This window comes from Lygodium microphyllum, chromosome 13, assembly GCF_053477565.2.
Source record: "Lygodium microphyllum isolate KBCC chromosome 13, Lygodium_microphyllum_v1.1.10, whole genome shotgun sequence".
Lineage (NCBI taxonomy): Eukaryota > Viridiplantae > Streptophyta > Polypodiopsida > Schizaeales > Lygodiaceae > Lygodium > Lygodium microphyllum.
The window spans coordinates 59171249-59188798 of record NC_141147.1 but is presented as its reverse complement, the minus strand read 5'-3'; the positions used below and the strand labels follow the sequence as shown (position 1 = coordinate 59188798).

At 46.3% G+C, this 17550-nt stretch overlaps 1 protein-coding gene across 1 annotated transcript; it reads right to left on the bottom strand.

Annotated features, from left to right (window-relative positions):
* Nucleotides 1-6912: 6912 nt before the first annotated feature.
* Nucleotides 6913-7791, bottom strand: LOC148026671 (uncharacterized). The gene has a single exon (XM_087690334.1). It carries the CDS (start codon nt 7789-7791, stop codon nt 6913-6915), a length of 879 nt encoding a protein of 292 aa, XP_087546460.1.
* Nucleotides 7792-17550: the final 9759 nt, after the last annotated feature.

Sequence of the window (17550 nt, the reverse complement as noted above, 5' to 3'; positions counted from 1 at the left end):
CTTCGCCTACACAGGGATCAGCTGAGGTACATGGATTGGCCGAAGCACGTGCATCTGTAGAAGCACATGTATTGAGTGAGGTAGAGGGTAGTGCACGTCGAGGGAGGAGGGAGAGTGGTGCGAGAGGACGAGGAGGTGGAGGGCTTTGTGGGGGTTGCCTAGGTGGTGGCTCTCGATCACTCTCACCGGAAAATGAGAGAGGTGAGCCTCCACAAATGTACTACTCTATCACTGATGTTGGTGGTATCTTGCATGACTTTGAGGGGAGGGAATTGATAGCCTACTTGAGGAGTGTCATGTATGCCACATACAAAGATTGCATGATTTCCTTCAAGCACCAAAAAAATGGTTTGTGGTAAGAGGTGTTGCGGGCAGTACATAAAAGGTACCCTAATCCTGAGAATTCACGATTCTCAGATGATTGGGGACGGTCAAAGGTGAGAGACGTGCTTCATAACAAGAGGTCTTACCTTATGATGCGCGCCAAGGAGTCATTGTGGAGACAAGAGCAGGGGTGCCCTGGATATGGCCAACCACCCAATTGCCACCACAAGGAGTGGAAAGAGGCCAAGAAGAGAGCAATGGAGAAAATGACAAGTTGCCAGCATGCAGAGGCATGACGTATCCAGATGGCAACCATGGGATCGTCGCATTATTCGGGTGGCAGGGAGTCATGGGAGGCTGAGTTTGTAAGTACTATTTGATTTCTTTTTTAAATTAAATTTTGTAATTTGTTTCACTTCATTATGTAGTGTGTTTTAATACGTTGTATGTTCAAATTGTTTTGTAGTATCATATCGTTGGTAGGATGCCTACTCCTAGAGAGGTAGGGTACCATTGAGGTCATAACCGGGTGTCCACTTGGTAGCATTTCTACGAGGAGGGATTCATCACGGAGGAGCAATATAATCGCGCCATGAGGATTCCACCACCAGAAGAGGTATGTTTTATTTTTTACATGAAAAGTATAGATAACTCTAATTTATTATTTGTAATGGTATTTATATACCTTAATCCTTTGTGTAGGCGAACCCTGATGCAGTTGAGGATAGCGAAGGGGGGACTAGCAGTAGCAGTGGCGGCAACGGCAGTGGCACTGGCAGCACTGGTGGTAGTGATGATGATGCCTCTTCTGAGTAGATATAGAGGAGCCCCATGCATGCATGCCTCCCCTTGGCTTGTAATTTTCATTTTTGATATGTATTACTTTCAGCTAGTGCTTGCGACCATGACGTCACAAGCACTAGAACTCATAATGTAAAAACGTTTCATCTATATATATGAAATTTCGTGTGCTACATACATTGTTTTGTTTTCAGTATCCAATCTTCGAAATAATCTTTCTCTGTTTTCCCTAAGCATACAATTTGATGTTGATAGGGGGAAAAAAACCAGAGAGCATGTGGCTTGCAAGCCACATGCTCTCTGTTTTTTTTTTCATACCTCTGTTTTGCGCGTCTATCAGCGCATCTAAATTGCAAGATAAATGCGCGTCTATTCTCGTAAAAAATTTTCAGTGTAAACGCGGTTTTAGACACGTAGATACATGCTTGTATAGACACAGAATATGAATATGTCCACTTTTTTATAAATATGATTATATATTTACGTAGCACGTTTATACACGCATCTACAGGCGCATCTAAGTGTGCGTGTAACTCTGATCATAAGCGCGCTTTTAGACGCGATTTTGTAGACGCGAAAATAGACGCGTTAATAAACGCACCTGACATTTTTTTTCACAATTCAAATATTGCGTCTACAAGCGCGTCTATGGAGCCTTTTTGTTGTAGTGAATGGAAGGACAATGGGAAAAAGGGCCTAGGCCACGACTGGCCATGTAAATAAGGGGAAAAGGGGATGACCGCCCAAAAGGGATTTAGGGTTTTGTATATAAAGTTGAAAAGTGAATTAGAAGCTCATTCTTGTGTGTGGCCAAAAGTGGCTTTCCTCTTCTTCTTCTTCTTCTTGTTCTTGCTTGCTTGAGCTTGTGCTTGAGAGAGGGAGTGTGAGAGTGTGAGGGAGTGAGTATGTGAGGGTGAGGGACCGGGGAGGAGAAGCTCTCCATCTTCTCCTCTCTTCTTCTTTTCTCTTCTCTTCTCTTGTCTTGCTTGCGGAAATTGAGCTTGGAGCGTGGAGCTTGAGGATGGAGCCTGCTTGAAGCTTGCACTTGGATCGTGGAGCTACTGGAGTGCGCAGGAGAGGAGGTAACTCGATCAGCATGGAGGTAAGCTCACTACACCCATAGATATGGATGGCGCATCGGCTATGTGAGGTAGCCATTAGTGCTCGGCTTGGAATGCTTGAAACAATAAGTGGTCTGAGGGTCTTGGTAGTTGAGTGAATGCTCCCAATTTTGGTTCCGTTTTGGTGGGACCAATGGATTCAAGCCTTGAGCGCTTGCGCACTTTGGATCGAGCATTGGAGTAGGGTTTTCCCGAACCGGTGCTTGAGGTAGATAGGTAGGAAGTGAGGGAGTTTGAAGAGGTATTCGATCTCCTTAGCAAGTAGGTTTTTGATTTGTTGTTGAATATTAGAGTAGGACAATCCATCTCCATCTCTGGTTTTGATTTTTGTTGCATTAGGTTAAGGTTAGGATAGAAAAGAAGAAGGAAAACTGTAGGGTTTTCTGTTGCTGTATAAGAGGCTGAAACAGGGAAATAGGGGCACAGATTCAAATTTCTGGCTGGAAGAGTATGAGGGACTAACCTTTGAGGTCACACTAGGCTGGGATAGGGCAATAAGAGGCCCAGGGAACTAGGAAAGGCCACATTTGACATCTTGCCCTATGAGAAGAGAGTGAGCTTGAGAGCTAGGGAGAGAGAAAGAAAGAAAGAAAGTTATATTAACGTCTTCTAAAGACCAAAACTGGCCTATGAGACAAACTGTGATACAACTGATGAGGTCCAGCTATCCAAAATAAAAGTGTTGAATGAAAAGCTAAAAACTGGAAACTGAAAATACGGTGCTGTGAGTGTGATAAGTGTCGTATATGTGTATGTGCGTATGTAGCTCTGGTACTCCAGATAATGGCTACAAAAGGGGAACAAATGTCGGCTGTGATAGGGGAACAACTATCGGCTGTGATAAAGTGGTGCGATGTGTATATGTAACAAATGCAGGGAGATATACTATCCTGGGATGTAGTAGTAGTCGTCGAAGTCGCTAATAGCAGGTGATCCCTCCTGGATGCAGGATGTGGTACATCGGCGGTGGAGAAAGAGCAAACTGGAGGTCTGAGATCCAATGTGTCGAGTGTCGTCGGATCTCAGTCTGCTGTCGATGTAGATCAAGAATCCTCTGGATCTCCTGTCGGTGTGGCTGTGGGGTTCGAAACCCCCGGATCCTCGTGCGGCGTCGGGTACGCTGGTCCTCAGCCTGCTGTAGTGTGAGCCCGGAGGTCTGGCTGGAGGCTGGTATAGTAGCTCTCACTCTGTCTGTCTGAAAGAACTGTGTAATAGTCGTCTGGGTGGGCCCCTCTCTGACTGGGACCCGCTGTGTGCTCTGCTCTCTGATGTGCCATGCCTCTCCCAGAAAACGGCCAAATGATCTCTGATCCATATCAGTCATACATCCCTGAAGTGAGCTGCTCAATGTGTATCTAGATCTCAACTCTGAGTATGCCGGGCATCTGAGAACAAAATGCTCCTCACTCTCCACCTCTGATCTGCAAAGGGGGCATATCCTCTCCTCCCGTGGGATGCCACTAGCTCTGCCACTCTCAATTATAAGCTGATGTGATAATACCCTGAGCTGTCCAATAAGAACTCTCAATCGATGTGGCATATAGATCTACATATATCTCGGAATCTCTATGAATCCCTGCTCTGATATGCTCAAGAACTGTGTATAATAATGTGCCATCTTCGATGGCAGTGGCTGTGCAGGGCTGACCCATGTCCTCTGTATATAAATATGCCATATCTCCTGTCTGATGACTCTGTTTCTCTCAGAGAGAGAGAGGGTATAAGTGGGAGCCTGAGTATCATATAGAAGAGGTGGGAGTCTATCAATGTCCAGCCCATGTCTGTCAAACCAAGCTCTAGTCTGTGCATATCATGATGTGGTATCCCCCGCTCGAGCCATCTCCTGAGATGCCATATATGCTCTATATGCAATGCGATCTCTATCCATATCCTGAAATCTGTGTAGGAAGCAGACTGTCTGAAATAATGCCTCGACTAGCATGGGCGGTGTGGCAAGCTCTGCTCGCACAATGTCATGTGGGACTGAGGCCTTGCTGCGAATCAATCTAGATATCATGATCACTTGAGGTCTCTCCATCAATGTCCATACATAATCGGCAAGGCCTGGCCCCCATATAGCTGCTCCATACATCAGTGCTGGAGTGACTAGAGTATCAAAGAGCCACCCCTTGGTGCGGGGCTCCTGGAAGTGTGCCTGATAACACTGTCGCTCCATAAGAGCCAATGCTGAGTATCCTCTAGTGAGGTGGTCACGAGCTGCCTGTGTCATCGAGAAAGTCCCTGAAGCTACTGTAAAGGTGACTCCCAAATATACATATGATCCAGTGACCTCAATACTCCCTCCTGCTGCCATGAAAATACTCTGTCTGCGTATCTGAGCTGATGTATGGAATATAAGAACCTTGGTTTTACCAAGGTTCACTGTCATGCCTCTCTGTATGAAAAAATCATCCAATGCTAATAAATGCTGCTGTAATCCCTGAGCTGAGTCTGAGACCAACACAATGTCATCTGCATATAGTAAGATATGAACTGTGGCTCCACTGAGATCTATACTTCCACCGGCTCGCTGTTGAATAAACTCTGCTATCTCATCAATGTATAGCCCAAATAGAGTCGGTGAGAGTGGGCATCCTTGTTTCACACCAATGGTGCTCACAAGGGGATCTGATATACCTCCCGGACATCTGACTCTGCCAGTAACCCGCTCATATAGTGCATAAATACCCCACGTCATGTCATCATCCACCCCCAGATCAAGTAGGCGTCTGAAAAGCCTCTCTCTCGGAACCATGTCAAAGGCTTTGCGGAAATCCACAAAGCAGCAGTACAATCTCTGTTTCTTCACTCGTTTCTGGTCGATCAGACAACGGAGAGTGAAGATGTGGTCTATGGTAGAAAATGCCCGTCTGAACCCTGCCTGTCCGGGTGTGCGCATGCACTCTCTCTCTGCAAGCGTGCTGAGCTCCTCCTCCATCACCATGCCATAAAGTTTGGACAAAATTGGCCCAATCATGATGGTCCTATATGTGTTAGGATCCATAGGATCCCCTGACTTGTGGATAGGTACAATGGTGTGCTCTGTCCACGAGTCAGGGAACCCCTCCGACAATGCACGGTTGAAGAGGTGAGCAATAAGTGGAGCCAATGTGTCTCTGCCATATATAATATGCTCTGCCTGAAGATCAAACTGGTCTCGAGCGCGGCCATACTGTAACCGTGAGATAGCATGTTTCACCATACTAGTGGTGAAAAAGGATGAAATACCCGATCTTGGTGTACATGATATGGGTATCAGCGGCTGTGCGGGTACATGATATAAACTCTGTGCGTATCCATGCCATACTGCAGGGTCATGTATCGGTGTGGATGAGCGTGGTTTTCTGATCTGCCTCCATGCCTCTGCACAATCTTTGCTCATAAGAAGGTGGTATATATCCCAATATCTCTTCTCCTCCCATTTCCGCTTTTTACGGTGGGTCAAGCGGTGCATGCGTCTCTGCGCCTGTCTGTGTGTGATCTCTCCTCTGGCCTCCAAATTGCGTAGCTGTCGACGTAGATCTCTGCACTCATCATCATACCACCTGTTCTGTGGTATGGTACCGGTCCGAGGGGGGTGCGTGTATGTGTGATGTGGAAAACTGAGTGTAGCAGAATCATGCAGAATGCGTGTGATATTAGTGGTCAGTGTATCAAGGGGTGCATATGGATCAAGTGACGTGATGTGCTCCTCCAGATGCTGTGAGTAAATATGTGAGAGCTTATGAGTGAAGTGTATGGTAGTATGCATGTGGGGTATGATATCTGCAGGTGGTGATGGTAATGAGGTGAGGAGTGAGAAACTGAGAAAGGTGTGATCGACACCGAGTGGAAGTCTCCCAAGGCTGAAGGACTCGATAGTATGCATCCCATCGATCGGTCTGAGAAAATAATCTACAGTACTCTCGCCCCCCCCATGTGGGAAGCATGTAAGACCTCCTGAATATGGCCATCATGCCATCCCGTTATAAATAACGAGATGATGTCTACTACCAAGCTCAAGTAAATGTCCTCCATACCTTGTGGCGTCTGGCCCAGTATCTGCTGACTCCCTACTGATCCCCAACTCCTCAGGGTCTAATGCTCTCATGATCTCTGGCTGCTCCATATCAAAACTCTCACACTGTCGGCTCTGTGTGCACCCGTTGAAGTCCCCCATAAGGAAGACCTCACCCAAAGTAGAATACAGAATAATGTCCTCTGAGAGCTGTGAATAAGGGGAGGGGGAATCTCTAGCCTGAATATCACCCTGCGTAGTAGCATATCTGGACCCTCGTGGTGAAAAGTAGCATACTGCCATATAGATCCATCTCTCATCTGATATCTGCACTCTGATCTATATGTAACTGGCCTCCTCATCTCGTCTCACTAACTGGATATGTCTTTGTATCCCCTGACGGAATAGAACTGCCACCCCTCCTGAGCCCCTAGATGTGCTCTGCCTAGTAGTAGCCCGGTATGCAGATACCCACTCAAATCCTGTAATGCGTGGAAGCCCTCTCTCTCGGCTCTCATGTGTCTCTGTGAGGCATATAACATCATGGTCGGGTAAAATCTCCTCAAGTCTGTCCGGTCGTGACCATAGGGAGCCGTTGTAGTTCCAAACTGCCACATGTATCGGGGTTTTCTGTACAGTCCTCTGCCCCGTCTCATACGCCGCGCCCCCCTATTTGGTGGGGCGTCCATCTATAAAAATCCGGCCATCTCGATAGAAGGCCTTACGGCCTTCTCTATGTGCTTGGAGTATCTGTGGCATGCATGCTCGTCTGTGTGCAATCTGCATCTGAGTCAAGTCCTCATCCATGAAGATGGAAGCCCCAGTCATCCCTCGGAGTGAAATCCGCTTCCGAAAGAAAGCGGCTCTGTCCTCTGGTGTGCTCATATGTAATATCAGAGCTCTGACCCTGGTAGTATCTCGTCCTGCACGCCATGCCTGAGTAAAGGGCATGCTCGTGTACCCTAGTCGGGTGCATAGCCCGCGTGCGTCCTCCTCCGAAGAGGCCCCTTCGGGGAGCCCGGTAATATGCACGTTCAATCTACGCGCGTTCCTGAGCCTCTCCTCCTCTAAGGTCTCCTGAACCCGGACTACCTCCTCCTTTTTATTTTCTTCTTGGACCTCCTTCTTAATGTTCTTCTTCACTACCTCAATCCACCCCTCCTTATTCCCTTCTAATTCTTCCTTCATGTTTTCTTTGATTTTTTCCTTCCATCCCTCTCTCGAAGCCTCAACTTCGGTTTTAATGCATACCTGGAGGTCCTCTCGGCATTCCTTCGTGATAGCCTCTCGGAGGTCCGCTTTGAAATCCGCGTCCTCTCTTGCCTCCCGTAGATGTGACACTTCCGTTTGTAGCTTGTCCAGGTCGGTTTTGAGATCCCTCTTCTCTTCCGTGAGTGTCTTCACCATCTCCTCTAGTCGCCGGATCCTCTCATGTAGCCGGCGGGTTTCTTGGTTCAAGGCATTATCCGCATCCTTCTTGAAATCTTTCTTCGCCTCCTTGATAGCCTGGCTGATTAGAAGCTCCACGTTATGGAGCTCGAGTGGCATGTCGCCTCACGAGGAAAAAGCCCCCTCGATAGACCTGTTGAATGTCAGAGAGACCACCTTCAATGAAGAAAGTTTCCCACTTTTCACCTCCTCCTGAAACTGCACATCCACAAATGCTGTCCCAGCTTGCACGTTCCAAGAGCCTTCCTTCTGCGAGAGAGAGAGAGAGAGAGAGAGAGAGACATGTAGGGAGATTGTTAGCGTGCTGATCAATTCGAGCGCCACACCATTTTCAGGTATGCCAGGCATTTCCCTCTATGGCTTTGCATCTAATTAGGCGGCATGGCACAATTCGGTGAAGTAGACATCAGCCTAGAGGTGTCGCGTGCAACTCGGAGGCCGTCGGCCGTGTAGTCGGACCAGTTCGTCCGAGTCCCATAATAGGATTGCCCTATCTCTGGAGTCGGACCATCTGACTCCGAAAATCGGACCTTTCCAAAAAACCATCTGACTCCGAAAATCAGACCACCCTCCTGATCCGATTTCCAGAATCGGACCAGTCCAGAATGGACCAGTTCAGAATCGGACTAGCCTAAAATCGAACCAACCTAGAATCGGACCAATCTTGTCCGACTGATTGAACACTCGCCTGTCCGATTTTGAAAATCGGACACTCGGACCTTGGAAATCGGAGACAAGGAATTGGATCACTCAGAATCGGCCACATGTCAAAATCGGACGTCCGATTCCAGAAATCGAACGTGTCAAAAATTGAACCACTAGGCCGATCGACCAACCCAAAATCAGACGTCCAATTCTAATAATCGGACTCCTGAAAATCGAACATCTGAGAATCAAACAGAAAACTATCAAAATCGGACAGGTATCTAGAACACAAATTTTGATGCATCTGAACTCCGAAATTGACCCCAAAGGCTACGTAGAGCTAAAGGCACATCACAGATCCATCACTCGGTTGAAACTTAGAGCAAGTAGTTCAAAATTTGGCTATAAACGGTCATCCAAATTGTGCATGGTGTTTACCGTAACGGCCCTGACCCCAAAAGAAGCCCAAGCCTTATAGATGAAGGCATCGATGGAGGGTCAGCACAACACCGAGATGGATATCCAAAGTGTTGCTATGTGCTCAAGGGTATTATGAAGGTAACCGATGGATTTGGGTACCAAAATCCCCTGCTAAACCACCTCTATCAAGTGAAGGCCAAGTTGCATTAGAAGCAATGAAGCATAGGAGGAAATCTAAGAGAAGCTCTAGGTCTCGAGGTCAGAAACATTAGAAGCAACGAAGCATAGGAGGAAATCTAAGAGAAGCTCTAGGTCTCGAGGTCAGAAACCAAACATGAGTGTTCGAAAGAAAGAGCCTCAGCCTAGCGTGCTTAATAAGCAGATGTCATATGTAGCCATTGAGTGTGCAAAAAAGCCATTAGTGCCCAAAGAGCCTTTGATTTCCCGAGAGGATAACATGCATCATAGGCACAACCTTGCTCATGGCAAGGCTGATCGCTCAACAAAGCAAATGGCACAATCGTCTAATAGCCTCGAGCAAATCATTGAGCCAGTGCCATGTTCACCTAAGAGTCCTAGATCTCCTACACCCTCTTTTTCCAAACAGACACAGAAGCACAACAACGGTCATCAAGGGTGGCTGCTCACTCCCAATCTCTATCTCCATCTAAGCTTCCAAATGTCCAAGAGGTGGGACATGACACTAGCCGTAGCTCTCGGCCCAAGGATATGCCTGTGCAACCTAACGTGACTAGATCAACTCATGCTCGTCGATCTACACAAGTGAGTGCTCAAAGGGCAACAAAAGACATGACCACTTCCGATTGCCCTAGGGACCTGACACTGCAATCCACCAAGAGTAGCCAACCCATTGGACTAGTCGCTACTACTTCCAATCAGGGATCACAATAGTCACAGCCCTTGGCCGTGACAATGCCCCTTGCGGAATGCATCCTTAGTAGTTTACCTATGGAGGAGGTGTCGTAACCAACTTCCTTGACAACTCCAGCAGTTCCAAAGTGCCTAAAGCCTAGGCTAGAGGAGTTAAACACAAGGGAATTGGCTGAAGAGCTAGACTCTCCAAAAAGGGAGGCAGTTGTACCCCCACAACCTAGCGAGGCTATTCAGTAGGCCTTGGCTATGTCCCATGAGGACACACTAGAGAAAGAGAATGCTGAGGCCCAACCAAGCACATCAATGGTTGACCTGGTCTAGGGTCCTGAGTCATTGAGAGATACACATTCACTGGCCAAGAAAAAGAGGAGAACACAATGAAAACAACAGCAGTTGCAGGTGGTTGTGGACCCCAAGAACATTGAGATGAAGAGCGCTGGAGAGCTGAGGAATAAAGCATCGAGTCCATCCACCACTGAACCAATTGATGCCTCTCCTAATAGCGGTAAAACCTCAGACACATCCGTGTGCTCTGAAAAATCAAAGCAGTCGTTACCATCAAGAACTGCTTGCAACACTCAATCCATCGACAATAGAACTCGCATTGACCAATCAAGAGTGGACACAATGCTGCCACAACAGGGTGACAAATCTATACTAGGTCACATCCAAGGAGAACCATGATGTAATAACGAAGCCTCAGGAGAAACATGGAAACCCCAAGAGCATAAGAAATCCTAGTGCTGGACAAACTTGCTCGTCTAGGCCTGAGTCCCCCAGCTATGCTAAAGCCCATGCAAAATCCTAGAACCTTGCATGAGATAGCAACTGATCAAGCCCTCATTGAACATAAAAGTGTCACAGAATGCTTAACCAAGTTGGATGCTAAGCTCAAAGTGTTCGCACATGTCTATGTCCTAGCAGACATGGGCGCATTCCCTAAAGAGCAGCTTGAAGAATACTTGCCATTTCCCTTGTCCTGGGAAGAGCAAGAACATCTTGACGAGCACTATAACACGCTCCTATATGAATGCATGTGACTCATCTCTGACGAGGAAGTCGACAAACTACGCTTAACTGTAACATTCAATGATGTGGTCTGCCAACCAAATCTCTTAGAGATCGATCAACTAAAGCGATTGTCAGAGGATCAAAGTCAATTTGAACAATGTTGGTGTGAAAACAGCGTTGCAATGGCCAAACTAGGAGTCCAGATCGTGACAGTCTTAGAGGAGCAATTGGCCAAATGTGGCGGTCTCAAAGAGACCCAACCTATGTGGCACCAACTTCCCTTCGAGTGCTAACTGCCATTCGGGGTACAGACTTAGCTGAAACTAGCCAAGTGAACTCTCTGTTTGATAAGGTTCTCACTGAGGAGGAGTTACATGTTGCCAGTAGACTCGGACAAGGTTCCATGCTACTCGATGTTGCAAAATATCTATCGGTATTGAGTAAGCTACCATGAGTACTAGATGCATGTGCCATGCTCCAGTACAATCCGGAGTTCTACAATTGGCTTTTACCCTCGCGATGTGACAAGGATTCGTAAATATGTACATTAATAAACAATAAATTTTGTGACCATGTATAGACAATATCAACACACACAAGCAATAATAGTCAAGCGCAGGGAGAATAGTTGGGTTCAACAGGCTAAGCTCCTCAGATCCTCCTCTCACCACACATTTAGAAGTTGGGTGACCGTTCCCGCCTCCAGGAAGGGCATACAACCCTCATTACCACCATAGGATGCCTTGACCAACATCTCTGAGGGTGTAGATAGGGTACTGTCCCTTTCTGTATACCTTTCCCCCTTTCTGGTCTATCCTTCTGATGAGGACAAGCCCTGCCCCACTCCATGAGAACCATTCCATGCAACGTAGGATAAGCCAAGATCTACTAATGGCTAGAGGCAAAATGAACATCATCATGGGGGGCCATCTCTCTACAACAAACACTGCATGCCTCATCTCTCCCCTCCTCGTCATATGTGCTTGATGACCCACACTATAAACCCCCCCATGCAAATGGTTTTATCATGTATCAAGGCCTAATCCTTGGTTCGCATTTTGCAGATCCCCCTATGTGGAAGACATGGAGCACCTAGGGCAGCTGGCTTGCAAAGACGCTCTCCGCTATCGAAGGGAACATGTAGCACAAGCTCCTCCGCCGGTGCGCTATGTGCCTAGCCTCAAAAGGTATTCAAAGAAATGAGGTCCCAAGCTACACCACCCCAGATGTAGGCCGAAGAATCCCTAGGCCAGGGGAATAGAAGCTCAAAGAAGCACACAAGGTGTGGCAACACCGGTTGTGCGAGCCCCCAATAGACGCTCGGGCACCAGGTGCTGAAAGGCAGAAAGGGCAGCTCGAGACAAGGAAGAGTTCGACGCACTGTTCAAAAGTGTTTTGGAAATGGTTGCAGCCAAAGACTACACCATTCAAGTCCCGGCCAACATCTTCCCGGCCTAACCTCATAGGAGCCCCTTACCAGCAGAGTCTCAGTCGCCTGACCACCCGGACTCATCCCACCTCGTGCAAATCGAGTTGCCCCTATGATATACAAGCAACTTAACAAGCCATCCTGCCATAACTTTTTGTCTTTTGATGGTTAAAGGGGCAAGCTCCCCACTTATACACACTTCCCTTACCTATCGCTAATATTTGCCACGTCTTTAACAAGCACTAGAATAGGCATCGTAATCAGCATCATAGGATTTTGAAAAAGTTATATCTTGACATGATTGCATTTGTTCATTGTACTTGACACATGCGACTTACATATACTCTCATGAAGTGATAAGTGGATGCAGGATGACACATGTCTTCGTGCAAACGTGTTCAATGCCCAAGTCATCGCAAGACCACCAACCTCACAAAGAACCACGACAAAGCCATGCTTTCGAATGTGAAAAATCACCCTTGCAAGTGCCCACATCGCACGAACCAAAGCATAGTCATGGGCTATGCTCTCTTTCTGGGTCAAGCTCTACAGTTGGCTCATGACGGTTGTTACCTCAATTGTACAAACATCGCATGTCGCAAAGAGGTTTGCAGTATCTCAAGTGTATCTCCCCATCTCAACAACTGCATCTCTAACAACGAGGCTAGGGCACAATCATCACTGTAATATCCATTTCCTGAGCCTTCGAAGCTTGACATTTCCCAACCCATTGAAAGGTTGATAGCTTCAACATATTTCAATGGTTGTACTCAGGCAAGTTTTTTTTTCTTTTTTAAAGAAAGAAGGGAAAAAAAACATAAGAAAAAGAAACAAAAAAAAGAAGAAAAAAGAAAAAGAAAAAAAGAAAAGAAAAGAACAAAAACATAAGAAACACCCACGATCATAGTACAACACCTAGGGGTCCTCAAATTAGGTGCGTCCAGTGACCTTGATCCGCTAGCTCCGTCCCTAGTCCCCTAGCCCCCTAGCATCACCCATAATAGTTGAGGGCACATCAAGGGCAGGACATACCTAGGGAGCTTGTCTCGCCTATAGTTAGACTTGCCACCCTGACCCATTCACACGATTCCCTGTTGCACTCTACCTTAATACCATTGCAATCAATTGTGGTAAGCACTGCACAAATGGCCATGAAAAGTACACTGCCCTCATCACACAAGTCCAATAGCTACCAGCTATTACGGATAGTGTAGTATCCCTGTGTTCAATTATGTTACGTCATGCAGTCACAATGCAAACGATGTCGCATACACCTTCACATGTACTTCTTCTCAACATGGATGACTTTGCTTCATCCACACATCGTTATGAGAAACCGGCCCGTGGTCTTCTAACTATGTAATATCTAAGTATGCACGAGCACTCACATAATATCTGCACCAAAATATATACACAATTTGGGTCCTCAAGTGCAGGAAAATACCCTCAGCTTTCTTAGACTTAGACCTATCTCCCAAACAAATTAAACTATGTTGTGCATGCTAGAGAAAACTAGCACTACCCCTAGGGAGAGACCACTTAGAAGAGGTTTTCAATTGCACGTATTGAAGACTCCAAAGAAAGTGTCGTTTGCTCTTCATCGACACTCAGCTCTGAATTCCTATCCTTTATAATCCTGCAAGCCCTCCAAGAATCGTCATGTGCAGAATCCCCAACACACCGCCACTTGTACTCCATTAGTGCAATCCCCGCAAAGCACAGCTCTACTACAAACTCCAATAGCCCTACCACTAGCCACCTCAACAACGTGCCCCCAATGACCTTCCTCCCCACCACTACCAAAACTCCTCCATGGCAACCACAGATGTCCTTGCCACCCACGTCTTTGGTGCATGCTAAAGCCTACTACCTATGTCGGTGAGTGCCATGGGACTGGCACTCGTCTAGAAGGGGGGTAATGTTAACCCTCAAATGAACAAAGGTAGAAAATCCAAAAAAGCTAAAGTAGAAGACAAAGGCCAAGGCAAAGTGAAACGGAAGACAAAGACACACAAGGAGAAAAGTCCTAAATAAGGGAGAAAGGCGCTCAAGAAAAAGTGCAAGTCAATACTTTTGTAAAAGAGCGCAACCGCATCATGGTTTAATTCAAGGAGCGCCGGGCGCTCACCCATGCAATTTGTAAATGTAGACGGATGGTGGAAAGGAAGCAAGGAAGATAGAAGGACAATGGGAAAAAGGGCCTAGACCACGGCCGACCATGTAAAAAAGGGGAAAAGGGGATGACCACCCAGAAGGGATTTAGGGTTTTGTATATAAAGTTGAAAAGTGAATGAGAAGCTCATTCTTGTGTGTGGCCAAAAGTGGCTCTCCTCTTCTTCTTCTTCTTCTTCTTCTTGTTCTTGCTTGCTTGAGCTTGTGCTTGAGAGAGGGAGTGTGAGAGTGTGAGGGAGTGAGTGTGTGAGGGTAAGGGACCGGGGAGGAGAAGCTCTCCATCTTCTCCTCTCTTCTTCTCTTCTCTTCTCTTATCTTGTCTTGCTCGCGGAAATGGAGCTTGGAGCGTGGAGCTTGAGGATGGAGCGTGCTTGAAGCTTGCACTTGGATCGTGGAGCTACTGGAGTGCGCAGGAGAGGAGGTAACTCGATCGGCATGGAGGTAAGCTCACTACACCCATAGATATAGATGGCGTGTCGGCTATGTGAGAGGTAGCCATCAGTGCTCGGCTTGGAACGCTTGAAACAATAAGCGGTCCGAGGGTCTTGGCGGTTGAGCGAACACTCCCACAATGAGGAAGTGGTTTAGTTAGTCTGTGGGAGTGAGGGTTGATGTTTGGGAGTGAGAGCGTGTGTTGGAAAAATGGGTTTATTGTGTGTGGGGAAAACGGTTTTATTAGAGCGTGTGTGTTTAGATGAGTGTGAGTGTGTGCTTTGTGTGTGGGAACGAGGGATTTTTATATGTAAGTGGGTGTTGTGCGTTAATGTGTGAAAGGAGTGTGTCTAGGTGTGTGTTTATGTGGGTTAGTGTGTGAGTGTAATGTGAATGAGGGTTAGGGAATATTCTTTTTGAAGAAAATAATTAAAAAAAACAAGAAGAAAAAAAAAAGACAAAACTTACCTGACATGCCACGGTGTGCCGACCTCCTCTACCAACACAGCCGCCATGTCACCACCTACCAGGCCGATGTCGTTGCCAGGCTGCTGCCAACCTCCACTCCTCCTATGCCAATGTAGTTGCCTATGTTGTTGGTATGTTGCCACCACCACCAATCCTCCTATAGCCATGCAGTTGTTGGCAAGCTACTGCTGCCACCAGCCCTTTTGTTGAGATGACAAGCTTAACACATGCGGACATTAATGATGGACTGCCTGGTTAGATAGGTCAACACCTCTACACTTAGCATGTTGGTGGTTATTATGACTCTCACATGGCCACTGACTCATTACTTATTATATTCAGGTTGTTACACCTATTTACAGCTGGCATAGTTATATCGCCAATCGACTAGTGTAGTCGGTTATGCATTGTTTGACTTAGTAGACCACTTTCCTTTATGTTGTATCTTATCTATACTTTTTGTACATCGTAAACTGTGTGGTAGAAGAAGAAGAAACCAGCAAGAAAACTTTTTGGCCTCCATCTCTCTTCTTGTCTCTTGAGTGAGCTTCTTGTGCATTCTGTGTGTGTTCAGCATAGCATCTTGAGCAAGTTTCCCCACCACACGATTCGTGACATGGTATCAGAGCCACTCCATTGAGAGAGGCTAATTTTGAAGGCTAAAGTGAAGGAGAATAAGTAAGGTTCGAGCAAGGAAGCCACGGGTAAGAAGCTCTCCCATTCTTCCACTCTTTCTCTTGGACAGTGTCTGTGGAGGCACCACAAGCAGGGCAGAGCAAAAATCTCAGATTGCAGTGAGATTTTGTGTGCATGAAGAGCGCTGTGCATTCTACAAATAGGCCCTTTAGGGCTTTCCCGCTGCTATTTTGGCCATCCGAGGTGATTTCAGGCCTCGTTTTAGAGCCGCAAGGTTGCGGACAACAGTTCGAGATACCTTGCAATTTCAGCTGTGTCTGCCGTATACAGGGGCATCGGTTACAAATTTCAGATCTGTAAGTTTGAAGGTGTTTACCAGCGAATAAACACAAGGTTTATCTGCAAACTGGTTGGCAAATTGCATGTATTGTTGAGCAGACAGTGAAAAAGGCTGTCTGGTATATTGTTGTGCACTACAGATCGAGGGTTGCAAAAGATTTGCTTACTGTTTGGTATTAGTTTTGTGATAATGGCAGAGAACAGTGGAAACCCCATCATTGAGAAGCTCGACAAGAGCAACTACCCTTCATGGAAGTTCCCTATCATGAACTTCCTTATTGGAAAGGCCTCTAGAGTTTGTTTCAGGTGAAGAAAAGGAGCCGGAGGTGAGTGATCCTCCAACTGCAGAAGAGATAAAGGCACGGAAGGAATGGAATGCAAAAGACAAAAAGGTCATGTATTGGCTGTCTGCAGTAATTGACAATAATATGCTGGGACATATCAGAAATGCAGAGAATTCATATTCAGCTTGGACCATACTTGAAAGTATGTTTTTCGTAAATACAAAGGCACAAAAGATTCAACTCAAGCAAGAGTTGAATACATTGAAGAAAGGGAAGATGTCTATCAATGAGTATGCATTGAAGGTAAGGAGCATTGCAGATGCCTTGGCAGCGATTGATGCAATGCTTGATGATGATGATTTGGTGTCGTCTACCTTGGGTGGACTTAACAATAAAAAGGCTTGGAAGTCTTCTGTAACTCTTGTATATGTCAAAAAGCGATTTCTAGATTTCAATGAGTTGGTCTCCCTTATGATCATTGAAGACATCAACATGCACAATGAGACATTTGAAAGAAGTGGTGAACAGGTCCAAGCTTTCTACTCCAGTTCAAGAAGGGGACGTGGCAGGTTCTCTTCAAGAGGCCGTGGTACAGGACGTGGTAGTGACAACCAGCAAAAGAGATTGAATCAGCAATTTGGCGATATGCAGGTTTCAGGAGGTCGTGGTAACTTTAGAGGCAGGGGGAGCTTTAGCGGAAGAGGTGGATGGCAGAACAGAGGTTCTAACAACTCTGGTATTGTATGTCACTACTGTGGCAAAAGAGGTCATATTGTAGCCCAATGTTATGCTAAGAAAGATGATATTCGCAATGGTAAGTTGCAACAAGGAAAGTATGCATCGTCTTCACAAAAGAATGAAGATAAAAATGAACATCTGTTTGTTATGTAGCATATGCTGAATGCTATTACAGGAAAGGGAACACATGATGATGTTTGGTATATTGATTCAAGTGCATCCAATCATATGACCAGCCGTGCAGAATGGTTTGGAGAGATGCAAGATTTGCAAAATACAGGTTATGTGCAGACAGGTGATGATTCATGCCACGCAATTTCACATATTGGAAAAGTTCCCTTATCCTTGCATGATGGTAAAACAAAGAGTCTTTCAGATGTATTATATGTG